Below are 20177 nucleotides of genomic sequence, written 5' to 3'. Positions count from 1 at the left end.
ACCTCTGTATTTTGTCGAGGATAAACTAAAGGACGCGGTCTTTGAAACATATAATACCTTGGAACGTCCAGAATCAGCGAATCTCGCAGCACCATGCTTATCAGATTGATGCCTGCATTCGGCATCGTTACTGTGCGGGCACAGTGTGCACAAGAGAGCGCGAAAATACAGTGCGCACTATTTCAGTGCATTAGAGCCCCTTCCTCCCAGTAACCCCTCCCCCTTTCGATGTCCACCTCTCAGATATTTTTGGAAAAATTCGGTGGGGCTGTAACTTTCATCGTTTTCCAAGTTATTATAAAACGTAGCATGAACTGAGTATGGGTATCACTGTATTAGTGAATGGCTTCATTGTTGTAATGCCGAGAGGATTGTGGTTTCTTCGCCGGTCATCCGAGACTTGATCTTTGTCTACACGAGAGTTGGGAACAGATGAGGCGTGCACGGTTTTCGGGAAGGCCACAGAACCCATATGCTGAAGTGCCTGTTACCCAACCTCCTGTGGACAAATAAACAACAACACGATAGTTGCTTTTTATTTATTTATTTATATCGTTGGCCATTTTGGGATTGCTATAGGGGCATTGCTCATAAAAAGAAGAGCAGGATGTGCAGCGTGTCTTGAGCTGCGCTGGGTGTTTATTTGAGGCCCTTCACGAGCTCGGGAGTCGCGCTAAATTCCGCTGAGTTCGTACCAATTTAGTGCTACAGTTTGGAACAAAAATTCCAGCAACATTTAGCAGGGTGTGAGATCGCTGAATTTGGCATGTTACGCTTATGCGTTGAACATTTTTGAATACATTCTCATAAAATCCTGGCATTATACATATTCTTCGTAAAACACAAGCCGTTTACAACTCCCTGTAACACCGAATTAGAGCGCAGCCCTTGAGGAGGAGGAGGGAAGGGTACTGGGGGGGGGGGGGGGGTGAAGTGACCTGGGGGGGTCGTGTGACGATGATGTCATCAGTGACGATGACGATGTTGACTCCGATGAAGTCATCAGCGATGATGACAATGACGATGCAGATGTCGGTGACGTCATCAGTGACGTCACTGATGACGTCATCCGTGACGATGACGATACGGATGCCGGTGACATCACCAGTGACGTCACTGATGACGTCATCAGTGATGATGACGACGATGCGGATGCCGGTGAGGTCATCAGTGACGTCACTGATGACGTCATCAGTGATGATGACGATGCGGATGCCGGTGAGGTCATCAGTGACGTCACTGATGACGTCATCAGTGATGATGACGATGCGGATGCCGGTGAGGTCATCAGTGACGTCACTGATGATGTCATCAGTGATGATGAGGATGACGATGCGGATGCTGGTGACGTCATCAGTGATGATGGCGTCATCGGGGAGGTCACGTGACCTCGGCGGGGGGTCACGTGACCCTGGGGGGTGGTCACGTGACTTTGGGTGTCACGTGACCCTGGGGGATGACCTTGGGGGGCCACGTGACCTTGGGGTGACCTTGGTTACGCCGACGGCAACGCCGCTCAAGCCGGGAACGGGCCCCTAAGAGCTGCGCTCTAAAAGAAATGACAGAAATCCCCAAATCGGGGGAAGTAAATACGAAAGACTGAGGAGTCCATAAAGGCAGCTTGGAAGCTTGGCCGGTGCAATGGACTGTATGTAAAAGGTGTCGCATACTCTGTGAGTTTCGATACTCGTGACAGGAAGTGGGTGCATGGTGCTAGTCGCCCGGTGTTGTAGCCTCGGGATTGGACAATTTCAACTTTAACCAGAATTCGCGTTGCCCTTTGGGAAGTTTTGCAAGTGTTTTAAGGATACTAAACTACAAACTTCTTATTAGGCACCTGCAAGCACGAGGGCTACGAACCGTAATGCCTGCTTAACTTCTCGTAAGGTGGATCCTTTGCCTGTGACCTAGTAACAGAACCCGGCTGTCTCGATTTGCTGCAGTACCGGCACCATTGGCCATGTGTGCGTTCGCTTGACGGACATTGCTGAGGTCCTAAGAAATTGTGTGTGGCCAGCTTTCAATTGCTCCCAATCTGCCGGAAGGCTAGGTGGAGCTCCTCGTCAGAGCCGCCGTCGGATAAGGACACGGAAAGGCCATGGTGGGTCGTCCGCCGGGTGGGTAACGGGCGTTCCGTCCTCGTTCCCGCAGACCAGGGCATCGTGACGGAGCTGCGCCAGCTGCGGGTGAGCATCTCGGACTTTGAGATGAAGGCAGTGATTGGCCGGGGCCATTTCGGCGACATCCACATGGTGAAGGAGAAGGCCACAGGCGACATCTATGCCATGAAGATTCTCCGCAAGGACTACACCCTGTCCCAGAGGGAGGTGAGTCCGCAACCATTGATACACGCGCGGGCGACGTGGGTCGGTGTCTGAGGTACCTGCAGAGACCGCTCGAAAAGCGTCGTGTGATCTTTCATCTAAGAATATCGTTCCATGGGTTAACGACCATTCAATGTTTGGATTTTCGTGGAGTGTCTACTTTAGTGCTACTGTCTGCCAGTCACTTGTGTGCGGGTACTTTTCCGCAAGTAGAAGGCCATTTGCTTCCGGGCTCTCCGCAATTATTACGGCATTGAGAAATGTGGAGTGTTTGTAACTCGGACTCTGGCTGGAAGCTTTTTCCGTGCAACGGCCTTGGGACTCTATTCCATTCCGTGGTCAATTTGTGGTGGCAATGAAGTTACTCGTGCGAGCGCATGGCTTCACCTAGGGCAGGGGTTCTCAAATTGGGTTCTGGGGAGCACAGGGGTTCCACGAGCTGGTCTCATGGGATCCGCGAATACCCAAATTGCAACCCCTCCCCCCCCCCCCCATGCCGCAGGCTGCGCGGCAGGACCATGCAAAGCGCCTTCATCTCACTTTGTACTGACATCGCGATTGATATGGTGGGGATATATGAGAAGCAACACAAGCAAAATTGCCTACAATTCTGCATCTGTTGCTTCTCAATCGGCAAATATGGAGGGAGGGGGGGGGGGGAGGAGGGGAGGGAGGGGGAGGGTTCCGCGGCAGTTTTTGAGGCTTCCTGGGGTTCCGTGAGACCAAAATTTTTGAGAACCCCTGACCTAGGGTATCATTTGCACAAAAGCAGGCGCGAGGGAATCGCAAGATTGATCCCCACGCTCGAGCCACCAGCTTTGACGGCATTTTAGACATATCACGAAACAAAGTGTAGCATTCGGACCAGGGACACTCGTTTCACGCGGGCTATGACGCCCAACCAGCTCGGACTGGTTTGACCTTTCAGAAAGATCTGATAGGACACCCTCTCGTAGATAAAGGCACCGTCACGAGGAAAACGTGATTTGACATTGACATTGACGTGAGTCGCAGCCGGCGTCTAACCTTCGCTTGGACGTAGGAAATGCGAGCTTTTGTTTGGAAGTTCGAGCGTCGCCAAAAGCACGTCACGGCTCTCGACATCTTTTCGGATTTGCCCGTTTCCCGACTGAGCCAATCGTGCACAAAGAGGAAGGGTGCAGGATTGCAGTGCCTTTACTGCGCATGATTGGTTCAATGGCAGACGCGCAAAGAAGGGCCATGTCAAGGCACTTTTGGTGCCACTCGATGAACTCGGCTAGATTTGAAGTGAAAGGGAGCGTAGCTAGGAGGCGTCCGTCGGACCCGGTTGCTTCTGCCGGAGCGGAGCCGTACTGGAAGGTGTGCCCGCAGGTGGCCTTCTACGAGGAGGAGCGGGACGTCCTGGTGCGAGCCCCGCAGGGGGGCCCCTGGCTGGTGCAGCTGCAGTACGCCTTCCAGGACGCCTCCCACCTGTACCTGGTCATGGAGTTTCTACCCGGGGGCGACCTGTTTGGGCTGCTGGACCGCAGCGGGCCTGCCCTGCCCGAGGAGGACGCCCGCTTCTACCTGGCCGAGCTGGTGCTGGCCCTGCACGCCCTGCACACCCTCGGATACGTACACAGGTGAAAGCAGACGCACACCTTGGAAGTGGTCTATGCCCCTCCGTTCCGATGCGACCGATATCCGTGGGATCTTTCCCTCTAGATTATTAAGGGGGGGCCTGGTAGGATTAACTTTGGAACTTTTCCTTCATATTGATTCAAACGTTCAGGGTGAATTTAACCCCATTAGGATTGATGGCATCTAAAGTTTCAGTTGTGTAGGCCCATTCTACAACATACTATGCTTAGTGAGCTCCAGAAAAAAGTTACTTTGTAAGGAAATGTATTTAAAAAAAAAAATTGCAATCCAAAAAGTGTTTGTTTTAATGGAAAGTGCGAGTTAGTGCGAGTTAAGGTAAAAATTAATTGTAGAAAACACAATTTTAGAGAAAAACAATAACATCCAAAACGAGCAAACGCTTTTAACAAATCTCTGTGTTTTAAAATATTCAGTTTTTGTCACGAAGAAGTTGGCTTTTTCAGATTGTGAGTACCTTAACTTGTTCCTCAGGAAATTTCAGTCCGTGACACCACTGAATGAAATTTTCACACCTTCACAATGTCAAATGATACATTTCCTTGTACCACATTTCCTGCCAAAAAGTGAAACTGAGAAAAATGCATTTGAAGTTTCAACCTTAGGTTTCTTTATTTTTTATGAGTCCAAGGTAGGCAAAACTAACCTGGAGCATTGTTAGCTCCTTCCTCTTTGAGAGTTCACTGTTCCCCTGGCACTAGCTACCAGTTTGTGTCGTTTGTAGGCAGCCAAACTTTTGTTGTAGGCATTCCTTGACAGACAAAACACAAACTGGCAAGAGCTAAGAGGCACATCATACTAAGGAAGAGGAGCAAAGCAGGAATACAGTGTAGACCGCATATAGCATATGTTGCGGGAGTCGTGAAAATCCGCACTATAAGCAGTACCGCGCTATAACCAAAACATCAATTTTTCAGGCCAAAATGCATGCCATGAGACAACTTACCTTTGTAAAACAATTTATTTTATATTAGATGAAAAATAAAGCTTAGTTCGAGGAAAGTCTTTATTTCACCAGACTAGTACCCTTCTCTCTCAAGTGTGTCACACATTTTGAAAGAAATGAGCGACTTTTGCCTGGCGCAGCCTTTTAACGGCGTCGCAGGTTGCGGACGGACGTTGCGAGCGTTCAGGATTGCTAACCCTAATCACTTTTCTCTGGTGATGAAAACGCGTGAAAATTCGCCAGTAATACCTTCAACTTGAGCACAGGCGTGAAATGCTCCATATAAGAAATCCGGGCGATGTTCGAAAACACAAATGCTTAGAAAGCACCACTGTAGTCGAAGTAAACAAACACAACGACACGGGCGTTTCTGCTGCCTTGAGAGTGCCGCCACGACATCGCCGCACGAGTAGGTGGATCTTCCCTTCTAGCACATGCTGGGTTATCATAGCAACACATAACGAAAATTCACAGTCAAGGATAGGGCTTTTACGCGGAACGATAGGCTTCCACCACGCCGTCTACGTCGACAATCACCGCCGACGCCATGTTTGCGGACAGAAGCAGCCGGCCTGCAACCGGCATGCAACGCGCGCGAACACTTCTCCTCGACCTGCGATTGGTCTGTCGTTGCGGTTGTTTCCAACGTAGCGGAAAGACGCATGCATGTGAACGACACGTGCGTGCGTCCCTCCGTCGCTATGGCAACTGAAGCCTCTCTCTTCGCTTCTCCCCGCTTCTTCAAGCAATCTCCTTGCCCCGCGAGTGTCGCTTGCGGCTAGCGCCGTTATCTAGTGTCGCACAGGGAAGCGTGCTCGCTGTGCCTGTCGGTTGGCGCGGTCGGCGGGCTGTTCCAGAAACCGCACTATAACCAGCATTTCCCTTCGCGCGCCTGCATTTTATGCGGTATTTAATTACATGGAGTTCTATGGGAGGCGAACCGGTGGTTTAAAAAAGCCGCGGTATACCCGGTCCTGCACTATAAGCGGTTACGTTGTAAGTGGTCTATACTTTATGATCTGAAGTGGAAGGTATTGTCAAAGGGTGTTACTGAAGATGGCGCAATATCACGTAACTGGGCCGGACCAATCGTAAGCCCTCTTTCGGGTCTCAACCAATAAGATTGCTCACACCAAATTTTCAGGATTCTTTTCCATTTGGATGCACTGTAAGGTTCTCCTGGCCATTGGTGCTTTTAAACTTGGAAAGCTTCTACAGGCTAAATCTAGAGCAAATGGCGCTTAACTCCCATAAATTTGTTCGTCAATGTACCTGAGCACGCCCAGTGGCAAGTAATCTCATTTGACGCGAGCTGAAGTCACGTGGTGGGACACCACATCGCGTTATGCCATAATGTCGCTTGACATTTAATGCCCTCAAACAAAATTAAACGTTCGCTCCTCGTATCCTGCATTTCAAGCATTATTGAGATTTGAAACGCACAATGCCATGCATTATGCCCCTCGGTGAGGAAAAGGCGGTCCGACGCATGACCGGCGTAGCACTGTGCAAATTGAAGTCTCGCTCCCGACATGTTCCAATCGCTCTCCGTGCGGCAGGGACGTGAAGCCGGACAACGTGCTCATCGACCGCACCGGCCACATCAAGCTGGCCGACTTCGGCTCTGCTGCCAAGCTTGCGGACAGGAAAAGCGTGAGTGTTTGCTCGGGCTGAGGAGCCGGCGACCCTTTGGGCGGGGCACCATATACGGGCCCCAAAAAAACTTTCTTAATGCAAAAGGAAATTACGCACTGTTGTATACACCGTTTCTGCCCAAACGTAGCGCAAGCTATCTGAACCAGATGCCAGAGTTTCTGAAGGAACCATTATCTATATCAATTTTTGAAAATTTTCCATTAGTGAAGTGGTGACGGACGAAGCCCACAAACACATGGGGTCGAATAGGGCAAACTATTGAGAACCAGCTCCATTTTTCCGTTGAAACTTTTAGAAAATCGCTTAGCTTTCAAACAAGATAACGGTGAGTTCATAAAATTTGGCATCTTGTGAGGACTTCCTGCGCTATATGTGGATGGCGATTGAGCGCTTGGCAATGCACACTTTCTTTGTGCGACGAAAGGAAAACCCCGTGAATTATTTCTGGGACACACCACACGTAGCCAAGACTGTCGTATCGCTTCGTTACCTTTCCTCGCTCTTTTGAAGGACGGCACAGTCACCGCAGCAGGTTGGGACAAAAGGTATCATTAGATGAAAATAATCCCTTAATTAGATATTATTACCGCCGTCCCAGATTGGCCGGTGAACTGTGCCGCCGCGTTGCTGCTGGAAAACATTCTTAAATCATACTACTCAAATACTATGCTCCAGTGACTCTAGTTGTAACAGTGTAGAGAACCCATTGTGCCTCGAATCATCTGGATACGGTGTTTGATGTTCAACTTCCGCTTGACTCCCGCGTGAAAGCTCGGAGGGACACGGAATGTTATTTGTTCGTTTCGTTTATTTCTCAAGCGGCTTCTTTACTCCTCTATTCATATGTTTGTTTATTCTTTTTGGTCGGTACACGTGTGCATGCGCACATACTCGGTTGCCAAGTGCGTCCAAGAGTATATGCGAGCGTGCGCAGCTAGGATAACTAGGTACTCCTAATAACGAGATGTAGGAAAGTCATTGGAAAAGAAATGCACAGGCATGGTACAGGTGGCACTAACGAAAATATAGCACGACATTACCTTAGAGCTTTTCCTAACGAGGCTCCGCACGCAGAAGAGGAAAAAGATGCCACCCTCGTGCTCGCAGATGGGGAGCCGGATGCCCGTGGGCACGCCGCACTACGTGGCGCCCGAGGTGCTGAGCGCCGTGGGCGGAGGCCCTGCGGCCCCTCGCGCGCACGGCACGGCCTGCGATTGGTGGTCTCTGGGCGTGCTGGGCTACGAGATGCTCTTCGGCCAGAACCCCTTCGCGGGCGACCGCATCACCGTCACCTACAACAACATCATGAACTTCCAGGTGGGCACGCCGCACCCCACCTTTTCGACCAGGACGCTCGGCGTCTCGTACCGCTCGTGCGTCAAAAGGGGTCCCGAAGTTGCAACAAACGACGTAACAGAAGCCGGCGGCTCGACCGGTCGCTTATCGAAATGCCGATCGTTGACGGTCTAGAGGCCCACACGATTGCATCTGCTTGCGACCGAGTCGCAGCGATCTCTCGCGATGAGAGAACGCGTGGCGCCGTCTACGAGGTGGCCCCGCATTTCACTAGTGCCTATGTTTTGCGGTATTTACCGGATCAAATAGACATTTCTGGAGAGGCGTTCATTCTAATATTGCCCAAAGTTTTTTGAGCCAGAAAAGAAAGTAACGTGCGAAAAAAATGAGGAAATATACGGAAACGTCAAGCATTCCACGGTTACCCAAGGATGGTCCCGGCGCGTTCTGTTGTCGCAAGAGATTCCGAGAGGTTTTAAGATGCTCGGTCGTAAGTGTGAGTTTGTGAACTGGCTTTAAGAATGCGGTAGATGCTTCCCCCCAGCACACGCTCGTTCCCTTCTGCCAGACTTCGGTCGTGCGAGCAACGGAGTGTCGTCGAAGAGGGACAGATAGCGTGCGAGGCGGAGCACCCGCTAGATTCTTCGGCCCTCGCCAACCGTAGTGACGGCAAAGATGTCGAGCGGAGACGCGAGGGTCGCTGTTGTCGTAACGTCCCGATCCGCGGTCGACGCAGTTTCCGTCAACCGGCTGGCTGCGCAATGAGCCGCGGCAGAACAAGCGTTGGTCGCGTCGACCCGCGTCGCCGCCCGGATCGCGACAAATTGTAGCGCCACATCGTCACGTCGTTGACCAGAAAACAAAGGGAACAAAAAAAGTGCCTTCAGTACCGGCCATGTCGGGCGGCACTTTTTGGGACGTTGCGGTGGGGAAGACTAATTTGACAGACGGGAAATGAACGCGTATCTCTAAGGGAGTCCGACGGGACTGGCATTTGTGAACGTAACAGCCGGGAAAGTTACTGTTTTGGGATGATGAACGATGCACCTATACCCCGTTTTACTTTATGTCCGACGGGGGCGGACACGACGAGCCACCTTAGCCAATCCGGCTCCGCAAACGTAGCGCGTCGTAAGCTTTCCGCCCGTAGCTGCGTCCCTCTTTGAGAACACGTAGCACTCTCGCGACCTTGAATCGACTTCGACAGCTCGTGTTGTCCGCCGCGGTCGATTGTGAGGTGAAACGGAGTGTGGTCGGACGGAGGTGCGGTAAAAGCCCGTCGACGCGTTTGCGTTCGCTTACTACTGAGTTCTCGCTGTCTCTTATGCACCATCTGTGAGGTAACACTGGAACTGCATTTAACTAGAGCGAAGGGGTTGCAGTTTTTGCCAAATCAAATGTACATACTATATATGAGAAATGGTTGTTTGTAACATTGCGGGAAGTTTTCCAAGAAAGGAAGAACGATGCGCAAAAAGAGTAAGGAATGTATTTGAAAATGCAGTGTTCCACCCGATAGATGGCTGCAGAGTGTTCTTTTGGAAGAGATTTTAAGGCACATGGTCGTAAGCGGAATCGGCCTTTACAGTCAAACCCGGATATATTGAATTCAAAGAGGATCGTAAAATAGTTCGATATATCGATAATTTGATATACAAAAATATGTTAAATTAATGTTAATTAAACTAAGAGCCGCTAAATGCAGTAGAGGTTGGTTGGGGAAGATCGCAGTGTTTGCAATCGTTTACGCGCGCGCGCGACGCGCGACCTTCGCACAGCACCAACGACAAAACACGAATTAAAAAAAAAAATGAAAGAATGGAAAAAGCGAGCTGCATAAAAACAAACAAAAAAAAAAGCTCGATCCATAAAATAAAGCTAAGCAAGCAACAAAAAAGAAACCTCACTAAATTCAAACAGCAAAAAAGAAAAAAAAAAAAAAAAAAAAACGCGCTTCGCAAAAACGGCGAAAGAAAAAGGAAAAAAAAAAGATAAGGCGTTCAAAGTGCGATTGCTCAACCGTTGTTGTGGACACACTCAACTTGACAAAGAGTTTTTTTTTTTTTTTTTGCTTCTTTTATTTTGGGGTTAAGGAGCACTCCCTGCCTTCCCTCGCGCGTGCCTTTCCCTTTGCCATCCTCGACATTTTTTTTTTTGTTTTTTTTTTTGCGGTTGCTCTTTTCTTTTTTTTTCCAACTGCTTTTTGTCGAGTAGAGTATTTCCGTGCGCGTATGCTGGCTTGGCGGTCTGCCAGCCCGGCAACGCGAGCTATGTGCTCTGCCGGCGGGCGCAAACCGCGGGAAAAGGGAAAAGCGAAGGGCCTCCTTGCTTCGTTCCCTACATATCGAGTGTCCCCGCCATGGGAGTCCATGGAAGTTCGATGCAAAAAGACAACGCTCCTATACAATTACATGCGATTTTCAAGGGGATGTTTGGACTGTTCGAGATAAGCAATAATTCGAAATACCCGGGTGTGATATAACTGAACTCGACTGTAGCAGCCTCGCAAACACCAAAAAAAAGAAAAGGAGAAAGAAAAATCCTCGGGTTGGTATTTGCTTTTGCAGACGCCGCATTGCACTGGGGACCGGGAGTTGCCCGGATGAGAAGATAATTGCGCGCGAGATAGAAAGATTGTCCCGTTTCTGATCTCTGGCATTCGAGTAGCCATCTCCTTAAAATAAGCCCACTTATGTAAGATTGTGGTCCTTTTGACGGTGCTACGATGCCAGTAACTCATCTCCGACCGGTGTGTTTAGTGTCCTATTCCGCTCGTGCATCGAAGGTGGTTCCGAAGCGGCAACGATTGACGTCGCAAAGGCCGGAGCGTCACGCAGTCGGACATTGCGATCCCGGTGGTTGCTCGTAGAGTTCCGGCAGAAGGCAGGAGCAGACGCGAGTGTTTCTGTCGTCGGGGCGTCTCGACCCCCAAATGCCGTAGCTTCCGCGGACTGCCGAGCCGTAGGGCAATCGGCGATGGTGTGACGCTTCTACGACATCGCTGGGCAGAAATCGAGGGACCATTTTTTTTCCGACGTGGTAAAGACGCGAGTTGGAGATGCATTCGAGGCAGCGGTGCATTCCAGGGAAGGGTGAAGCGGTAAATGCCCAGGCAAAACAGGTGGGACCGTCCCATTGCCGACGTTGCAGGACTCGCTGACATTCCCAAAAGAGGCGGAGGTCTCCGAGACGGCCGTCCGGATGCTCCAAGGCCTGCTGACCTCGGCCGACCGGCGCTTCTCCTACCAAGACGTGTGCGGCCACACCTTCTTTGCCTCCGTCGACTGGAACAACATCAGGCAGAGTGAGCCCCCCGACGTTTCCTTCGTGTCCGAGGGCGACTCCGAGGCAAAGCACCGCCCTCGGATCCCCGGGTGGTGCGATCGAATATCGGCCGAGGCACCCGCAGTCCGACGGAGGCTTACCGCGGAGAAGGCACCGCGTAACCGAGATTTTAGTGGCGTGTCAAAGGATCTCGGGTGATCCGAATTATTCCTAGGGCCCCGGCTGGGGCGTGGCAGATGCCCTTCTTTGGTTTGGCACGTAAGACTCCCAAATTAAATTTGACTTCTTGCCTGAAAAGGAAGCCCCAGGGTGACGACTGCCTTGACTTGACTTCTTTGGGACTCCCTAAAGGAGTCGAGTCAAGTCGGCTGCCACTTGGAGACTTCTAAAAAATTTCTCACTGTCTGACTATTTTTCTTTTTTTTTTACTTTTTCAGTTTTTACAAATGCTACGAAAGAGGTTTTAGGATTAGTGTAACACTAACCTTTCTCTCTTAAAGGGACACTGACACCCCAAAGGTCGTATTTTTCTTTTATTGTCTAAAATGATGCACGTTGTAGTCATAGGCACGCAGAAAGAACCGCATTGCGAAAAAATATTTTCCCACGCGCGCGTGCGCCTTTTTATTTTTGGCGTTTTCCTCTTTTGCTTTTCACCTTCTCGCTTCTTTTGATTCGTGACGTCAAGAATCATGAAATTTAGAAGCTTTGTAGGCGACATTTCTATAACATTTAAAAACGGCAATCGTAAAGCATGTTTTTTAACGCAATTGTGAACACACTACAGCCCTTTTTCTTGATATACCGAAAATCGGAGTCCGTTGTGGTGCTGCCTCCTGGATTTGTATCCTCCCTCGAAAAACGGGTGACACCGCCCAAAACCGGTTTTTCTCGGTCCGCCAGCGCTCGCTCCTTTGCTTCTCGCTTTGGGTCACGATGGCAACAGCACAGAGTCGTGAAAGAAAGTGGACTCTCAGGACTCCGCAATATTTGAGGTCAACGCAGCGGCACGGATCGCGCGGTAACTTCGAATTCGACATTTGCAAATTGTTTTTTTACTTCACAAATACTGAATTCCCAAGTTTCGAATTTTGAGGGTAATGTCCCAAAATCGTTTTCATTCGTTTCGGATAATAAAAAAAAACGTGATTTTGATGTGTCAGTGCCCCTTTAATAAGCATGAGTCCAGCTTTTGAATATGTTCTCATCCCAATGGGCCCTGCTGTGCATTTGGCATAAATTGGTGAATACCAGCAAAATCTACCTTCAGGTCCTTCCTCGCGAACCTCTATTGCAGGGAGACCTTTCCCATTCCCTCTAACTGTTTCCCAAGCTGTGGGTGATAACCTCCCGTTGATTCAGTGGCAACTTGAAAAATTGCGAACTTTGTTTCTCTGCAGTTGCATTGATAAAAGCTAATAAGCCTTATCCAGCCACAACTGAGAGTTGCGCTTTCCAAACTCTGTCCTCGCTTCGAGAGACTCTACTCGAACAAACAAGCTCGCTTAAAAGTCTTTAAAAACAGTCATTCCTGTTGGCAGGCATTTTTCTTTCTTTTACGGTGGTGTTTATCCCAGCTGACTCACTCTGACCGTAGAAACTGTCAAATCAAATTTCCATGTCAGTTTAGTATTTTACTGTTTGTGCAACTGGGGAGGGGAAGGGTTTGCGATGCATTGTTTTATATCTTTGATGTGTAGCAGAGTTTGGGAATCACTGCCCTATGGGCTCAAATTTTAATGCAACCTTGGATATAAGTGTCTGCTTTCCAACACAGTCTGTGGCTCTACGCAAAGTGTGTTGGAAAGCAGACGTGTTATATTTGAGGTTGCATTAAAATTCGAGCCTATCTATATAGATCGCACTTGTGCCCCAAAAAGTCAGGTCTACACTGGAACTCTATGCATTGCAATGTTGCGCCTAGAATTCGGCCGCAAATGGCTACACGAGGAAGTAGATGTTCGGCTGTTGTTCATAAATTGGTCGCACCTAGTTTATGTAAGCGCATTATAGTACAGTAAAAATGACAGTAATGTTTTGTTACATGTCTTTTCCTGTAATTTGTCGCGTTGTCGCAGGATGCGCATTTACAGCAGAATGTTTTGATGATGAAAAAAAAGTGCATGCGAGCTGATGATTCACACTTGTATTAACCGAAGCCTGCAACGGAGACACTTAATGAAAAGGAGGGATGCACACATGTGGTTTTGATGGGGACCTCTTTGAGACGGTTTCCCTTGCTTCCCCCGTCTCGGCATCTAAATTGCCTCCCCCGTCCCACCCAGCGGTGCCCCCGTTTGTGCCGAGCCTGAGCGGGGAGGAGGACACGTCCAACTTCGACGAGTTTGAGCAGGAGACGCCCCGTCCCCGGGTGCCAGCCCTGCGGGACCAGAAGAAGGGCTTTGAGGGCAGCAGCCTGCCCTTCGTGGGCTTCACCCACACCCAGTGCGCCACCGGGGCAGCACTGGACAGGTACTGCGCGCTTTTACGCCACATCTCCGAGCCGCCATGGCCACAGCTTCGGGCTTCCGCGTTCTTACGCGGCAGCTGCTACGACGGCCATGTGCTGCATATGACCACTCGGTTAGATGCCTATGCAGCATTGTGTTCTTAGGTCTTTAATTGCGATTTAATTGCCATTGCTTCCCTTTCAGAGCTTACTTCATGGAACGGTTCTGTACTCGAGCGTGTCGCTCTTAGGTGCACCGTGCTTGAAAGTTATTCGCGGCCAAATAATCTGCTGCTTTTGAACGTCCCCGATACTAGAGGTTAGAGATAGAACCAGTCTAAAAAAATGTCGCAAACTTTGCGAAAAAAAAAAAAAAATTTGCCGTTAGAATAGAGCCACTTTCTGTTGAATGTGCACGCACAATTCGCCAGTACAGAGGCAGTGGCTCGCACAAACCAATTATTGTCAAATTTAATTCGTCGGAGGAAAGGGAGCTCGTCCTTCCAAAAGTGCCTAATTTGAAGGGCACAATTTTTTGGCTGAGCGGAAATTGTTGGCTGAGCCAACAATTTTCGCTGAGCCGATGATTGCACCTCGATTCGCCCACTAGACTCGGCTGATTTCGGCAACTTGGCGCGTTTCATAGTTTGCTAAACCATTTAAGAATGATTTCGACTGAACTAGGTCGTAATATTTGGTGTGCGGTCTTCCTAGGTGATGCTGATGAGGACTTCATTGTTTTTTCAAACACAAGAATGAAGCGGACTTGCGCTTTACACGAGGAGCTTTTAGTGTCACTACAGACGGCAGCAATGGTAGTGAACGTCACCTGTATCTCACTAGCACGAGCAGTGCAATATAAATGTAAGGAAATTGACTTTGTGTAAATTCATTGTTAGTATTTATTGTAAAAAAAATGCTATTTCCCTGCTCCCTCCTGGCTTAAAGAATCTCCCAGATTTGGTTTCGCCAAACTTGGCGGGTAGGGTAAAGGTAAAGTTCGCGCAAAAAGAGCGTCATTCAAGAATGACCTGTTATCGTATGTGGGAGTGAGGCCGTTGGTGGCACTAGGAATGCCGCCTGCCCATTCCTGCTTGCGTGCAGGCAACTGAGAAGAGCTGCCTTGGAAGGACGCTCTTTTGCGGAGCTTGTTAACCGATCGAAGAACGTTGCCCCCACTGGCGTCCATTTGGGGATCCCTGGGGGCCCGCTCTTTTTGCAGGACGGTGAGCTTCCTGGAGGTGGGGTCTCCCCGGCGAGAGAGCCCCAACGTTGCGGGCCGACAGCAGCGCGGCCAGCCTCGGGAGCGGGCGCCCTCGGCGCGGGAGGAGGCTCTCCAGCAGGAGGTGCAGGGCAGCCAGGCCCGACTTAGGGAGGCCCAGGAGGCCAAAGCTCGGCTGGAGAGGCAGCTGCAGGACGCCGAGGCCAGGGAAGCGCACCTTCGGGCGGACAACCAGGTGGGCCCTCCCTGCGCCGCCCGCGTACCACCTAGAGGACGAGGCCTTTCCTTCCCAGATGTTATCGCTAGTGCATCCATGCGGCGCCTCCCACCTCGCGTCGGCATCGCCGCCGGCGTGTCTCGTGGCACCTCGCACCGAGCGCAACGCCAGCGTCTCGAAAACGAGCGTGTCTCTCATCGAGCTTTGGTGCGTTTGCCACCTGGGGCGGTTTGGGGATCCACTAGCAATGACGTCGTGCTTGGGCCTCGTCTCCTAGGTGGCATTGAGTGTGCTTGGCGGACGTGAAGGGAACCCATTATTGACGGGGGAAACACTTCGGTTTGTAAAAATAATGTTCGTTGCCGCCGGGGTAAGAATAGACTTCGTCCCCGAGAGAAAGACATGCTCTGGAGTGTGAATTCTCGACAGGTCTTTGAGGAACTCGCAGATTCCCCCGGAGATCCTCAAGCCCGCGCTACCTTTTGATTGTCTCTGGGCTTTTTTTCTGCTCTAAGTATTCTTTTAGTTTCTCGAAGCTACGCATCGGTGTATGACAGTGAGGCTTCCTTGTGCTCGCATCACTGTCCACAATTTCTTTAGGCCTCCCGAGTGGTTAGCCACGTCGGGGGGGGTTCCTCAACTGTCATTCGAGGCAGTTAAGTGTTTTGTAGTGGTCAAAAGCTTAGAGAACCCGGCTCACAAGCCTCGTACCAATCTCTTCGAATAGTATGTTTGCCACATTTCCAGCAGCCTCGCAACTAACGTGGCCATCGAGGAAAACTAACGTCTCGCTTGGAATTTGTGCCAGAAGACACGATGACCCTCTGCATTGCATCCCAGTCTGATCGTGGGCGGAAGTTGTATGTATCGCGTGAGGCTTTCCTGCGGGATGCCTTCGGGCCTTGACGGCTTTTCCCCGGTACAGAACCTGAACATGCTGGTGAGCCTGGAGCGCCAGGGGCGCCTGGTCTCGGAGGAGAAGGCGGTGCAGCTGGTGGGGGCCCTCAAGCGCAAGTACCGCAGGCAAGACGAGCTGCTCCGCAGTGGCCACTTGTGAGTCCGGTGGCAGCCCGGCCGCACCCCTCTCTGGGCACCGCTTGGGTCTTGCGCACGTCCGCTTGGCAGGCTTCTTGCTGGTTGCTGTCTGCACATTCTGCCGCTGCAGAAGGGGACTACTATGCACGGCGTTGACTTGTTTGTGTCACATTACTTTGTCGAGGCTGGAGAAGTTTCCGCAGTGCTTGCGCCATGGAAGCTACTCCTTGCGTGAGCAGGTGGCCTTATTTGGCATCTCCTTTGTACGAGAGCGTGCGCAAATAAGACATGAGACAAAGTCGCGTGCTCTCGTGGCCGTGCGGGGCTGCAGCCCTCTTTTAAGCCACACTAGCCTTGACAATGGACTGCAAGAAGTTGATGCCGAGTATAGTAGACTACTGGGGGTGTGCAGATATTAGAAATTTTAAATATGGACTCTATTCGACTCATATTTGACTAGAGAATTGTCTATTCAACACTTCGCGAATATACAGCTGCATATTGTGGCGTCAAACACGGTGCTGGCGCTAAGTGGTACGAGACGTCCCCCAATTCAAATTGTTTGGCCGTCTCTGTCCAGTTACCCAGCATGCTGCGTATCCACACGTGAATGGGTGGGCACATCCATCGGCTGCATCTTATGTTTAGGTCAAGTAGGGAGGCGAGCTGGTTAAGGATAGACCCCGGAGCGAGGCCACAAAAAGGGACGGACAGACACAAAGCTCAGTGTCTGTCCATCTCTTTCTGCCCCTCGCTGTAGGGTTACCGTGTCTGTTTTATGTTTGTCGTGCATGGTCATTAGCGCATGTTTTTAGAGCGCAGCTCTTGGGCGCCCGTTTCCGGCTTGAGCAGCGTCGCCGTTGCTGTAACCGCGTAGCGCATGACGGGTAAATTTCCCCGCTAAATTTAGCGGAAAATTTTTCCCGCTAAATTTAGTGGAAAAAATTCTCCGCTAAGTCTAGGGGAAAGTTTTCCCCGCTAAATTTAGCGGAAAAAATTCCCCGCTGAATCTAGTAGAAAATTTTCCCCGCGAAATTTTAAAGAAAATTTTCCCCGCTAAATGTAGCGGAAAATTTTCCCCGCTAAGTCTAGCGGAAAATTTTCCCTGCTAAATTTAGAAGAAAATTTCCCCGCTAAATTTAGCAGAAAATTTTCCCCGCTAAATCTAGCGGAAAATTTTCCCTGCGGAATTTAGAAGAGAATTTTCCCCGCTAAATTTAGCGGGAAATTTTCCCTGCTAAATTTAGAAGAAAATTTCCCTGCTAAATTTAGCGGAAAATTTTCCCCGCTAAATCTAGCAGAAAATTTTTCCTGCGAAATTTAGCGGAAAAAATTCTCCGCTAGATCTAGCGGAAAAGATTCCCTGCTAAATCTAGCGGGGAATTACATTTTCCTGTAACCACTTAGGTCAAGAGAATACGTACAGTAGCATACTGGCGACATCTATCAGGTAGCCCTGGAACTGCGTATAGATAACCAGGCCGATGGTTTTTACAGTATTTGCGAGATGCACGAGGATGATGCGAATTATTTTGAGCCCACCGTGAGAGAAAGATGCGTAAAAAATATATGGTACTTGATACTTGGTGCCAATGTGTTGTGCTTGAGCAAGAGAATGCACTCAAACAAAAACGTGCAAACCAGCCTTGAGCGAAAGAAGCTAACAAAATGGAGGGTCTGTATTTTGTTGGTTCCTTAAAATAGTATTCTGGAGAAGAGCCCCTCCCCCCCCCAAAAAAAATGCATACTACGTAGTAGTTTTTTGTTTTCTCAGTTTATTGCAAAATTACATTCAATGATACTAGTCATTTTCTTACTGACATTTATAAAGCATTTCTTTTCCTAATTAAACTGCAGTAGGTCATTGCATTTAGCTTTGAACTAACTATTGGTTCTTACGCAATTCTTTAGACTATGCCATTTTGGGGTGGCTTTAGGCTGTAGCTGCCTTACAATATTAGCTCCAAAGGTGGAGAAGCCAACCCTAATGTTCTATCTGAAATTTTTGCTACATTTTTCATTATGTGCTTAATCAATTTGATATTCCGAGCAATTTTTTTTTTCATTATTTGTATTTGGATTGTATTAGAAAATGTTTCTATCTGTATGCCCCCTATAAATTACGCTTTTTTAAAATTTTATTTGATATGCCAATACAGAATCTCAATTTGTTACTTTCTTTCCTGTTCAACTACCATGCAGATGCCTTCCCAAGAAATATGGCTACAATAGGGCCCCTCTAAGTAAGGTTGTTTTTTTTTAAAAAGAAACTTCGCAACATTATATTTTTTTGTATACTGTAAGCGGCTTTATTTTCATAGGCTTTTGAGATTTTTTGAAGTATGGGTTTTGGAAATATTTTTCACACTCGAATTTTTGCGATTGGGAGTAGCATGCTATGTATTCATTACCATGGGGTCATGTCCATTTGCATGATAAATTTCTCACATTTTTCAAACCTTGAAATTCACAAAAATTAAGTCGTCTACGTACCGGTGTCTCGAAAGCCTGTATCAGAAATACGAGACTTGTTCTTTGGTTCTCGATATATGTCTTTACTATGCAGAGATTCTCCCTTAAGGCCCGTTCACACTCTTGCGACCGAGTACGACTGAGAGAGACGAGATCTCTTACAACTTCTTAAATGTTTCTAGAATGAGGGAACACACTGACATTGTGGCGCCATCTATGCGGTGACCCTAGAATTGCATTTCACAAAAGCGAAGGTTTTGCGGGATTTTCGAGGTCAAATGTGCGTAATACCCATAGAAAGGCTCGTTTATAACATTGACAAAAGCTTTTCGAGCCAAAAAAGAAAGGCTATTGCGCGAGAAATAAAAAAAAAATATGCCGGACCGCCGAGTTTACACTGCTTCCCAATAGATGGCGCCAGTGTGTTCTCTGGTTTAAGAAGTTTTAAGGAACCCAGGTTTAAGAGGTCGCAAGCAGTCGCAAGAGTGTGAACGGGCCTTTATAGGGGTGTTAAAATCGGGTTTGGATGCTCTCAGGCAGGGGGGGGGTAAGCTGGTGTGTTGGACCGGTAGGTTAACGCAAGACATGGTGAAAAACAGCACGCAGAAGTACATAGACAAATGAGAGAAATGGTCATGACTCATGGGAGCTAGATTTTTTTCAGATGTTGCAACTTTGTGAACTTCTACATTTTTAAGGACATGGAAGGCAATCTAAGCAGGTTGGAAAGTTCAAAAAACCGTAAAAGTACAATTACAATTTTTTTATTCTTTACGGTAGAATAAACCAACCAATGAAATTTCTTTACTGGGCTGGGTTCTTAAGTGATATAAAATTAGCAGCAAATGAGTAATTGTAAGCTAAACATGCACAAATTTTAAGAATTTTAGATTACGTATGGAGTAGCTGAATGCCACTCTCTCGGTCGTGTTCGAAAGGTAGTTTTTATCCTTTTTGGAGGACACTGAGGACGTCTCTGTAGATGCGCCGTATCGATCGTGTGCTGGGCTCCACCCAGCACACGATCCCTGCTCCCGTTGACCGCATGTTGGTTGTCGGGGTCCCTCCTCCAAATGGTTGCCTTGGCAACGGGCTTCCTCCTCGGTTTCCTTTTCACCCACACTACCTCCTCCTTGTGTCGTCTTCTCACATCCTGCCATGCACTTGGCTTTCGCACGCCGTGTTCGTGAGAATTTTGGTGTTGCTAATTGCGTTTTTTTGTTGGTATTCTTTAAAGATACATAACGAGGGCCAAGAGCTTGGTTAAAAAAAAGTATGTTTGAAGCAGTTGTTGCCTGTGGAACAGTGCCAACTGGAAACTTCGAAACACTATTTTAGTTTCACGGTTTTGCACTAAAAAGTGTAATTCCGTGCAAAAAAAGAAAAAAATTTAGTTCATTAATTTGTCAGTTTATTTTATGTTCTCCGGAATGTCTGACGCCTTACTAAGAATGCACAACAGGAGGAAAAATAAAAAAGGGAGCCTTTGGCGTGGTCAAATCATGCACGTATGCGGTAGGAGCGGAAACCTATGTGACTGGTATAGAAAATTCTCAACTAGCAACTCCAAAAAAAGTTTTCAGATTTTTATTTTTTTTTAATTTACTTTATGACCATAATGTAGTAGAAAGCTATAAGCTGAAATATTAAACCCA

The 20177-nt window shown here is 48.7% G+C and overlaps 1 protein-coding gene across 1 annotated transcript in view; it reads left to right on the top strand.

Annotated features, from left to right (window-relative positions):
• The window catches only part of LOC115332754 (citron Rho-interacting kinase), a 66184-nt gene that overhangs the window by 3640 nt on the left and 42367 nt on the right, over positions 1–20177 (top strand). Inside the window, exons 3-10 of the mRNA XM_040216943.1 lie at positions 2152–2327; positions 3678–3928; positions 6450–6543; positions 7654–7863; positions 10993–11146; positions 13413–13599; positions 14799–15033; positions 15941–16068. Coding sequence (XP_040072877.1) covers positions 2152–2327; positions 3678–3928; positions 6450–6543; positions 7654–7863; positions 10993–11146; positions 13413–13599; positions 14799–15033; positions 15941–16068 — 1435 coding nt within the window. The remainder of the gene's footprint in view (positions 1–2151; positions 2328–3677; positions 3929–6449; positions 6544–7653; positions 7864–10992; positions 11147–13412; positions 13600–14798; positions 15034–15940; positions 16069–20177) is intronic.

The sequence above is a fragment of the Ixodes scapularis genome, unplaced genomic scaffold (genome assembly GCF_016920785.2).
Source record: "Ixodes scapularis isolate PalLabHiFi unplaced genomic scaffold, ASM1692078v2 PGA_scaffold1__304_contigs__length_218370807, whole genome shotgun sequence".
NCBI lineage: Eukaryota > Metazoa > Arthropoda > Arachnida > Ixodida > Ixodidae > Ixodes > Ixodes scapularis.
This window is presented reverse-complemented; position numbering and strand designations above follow the sequence as displayed.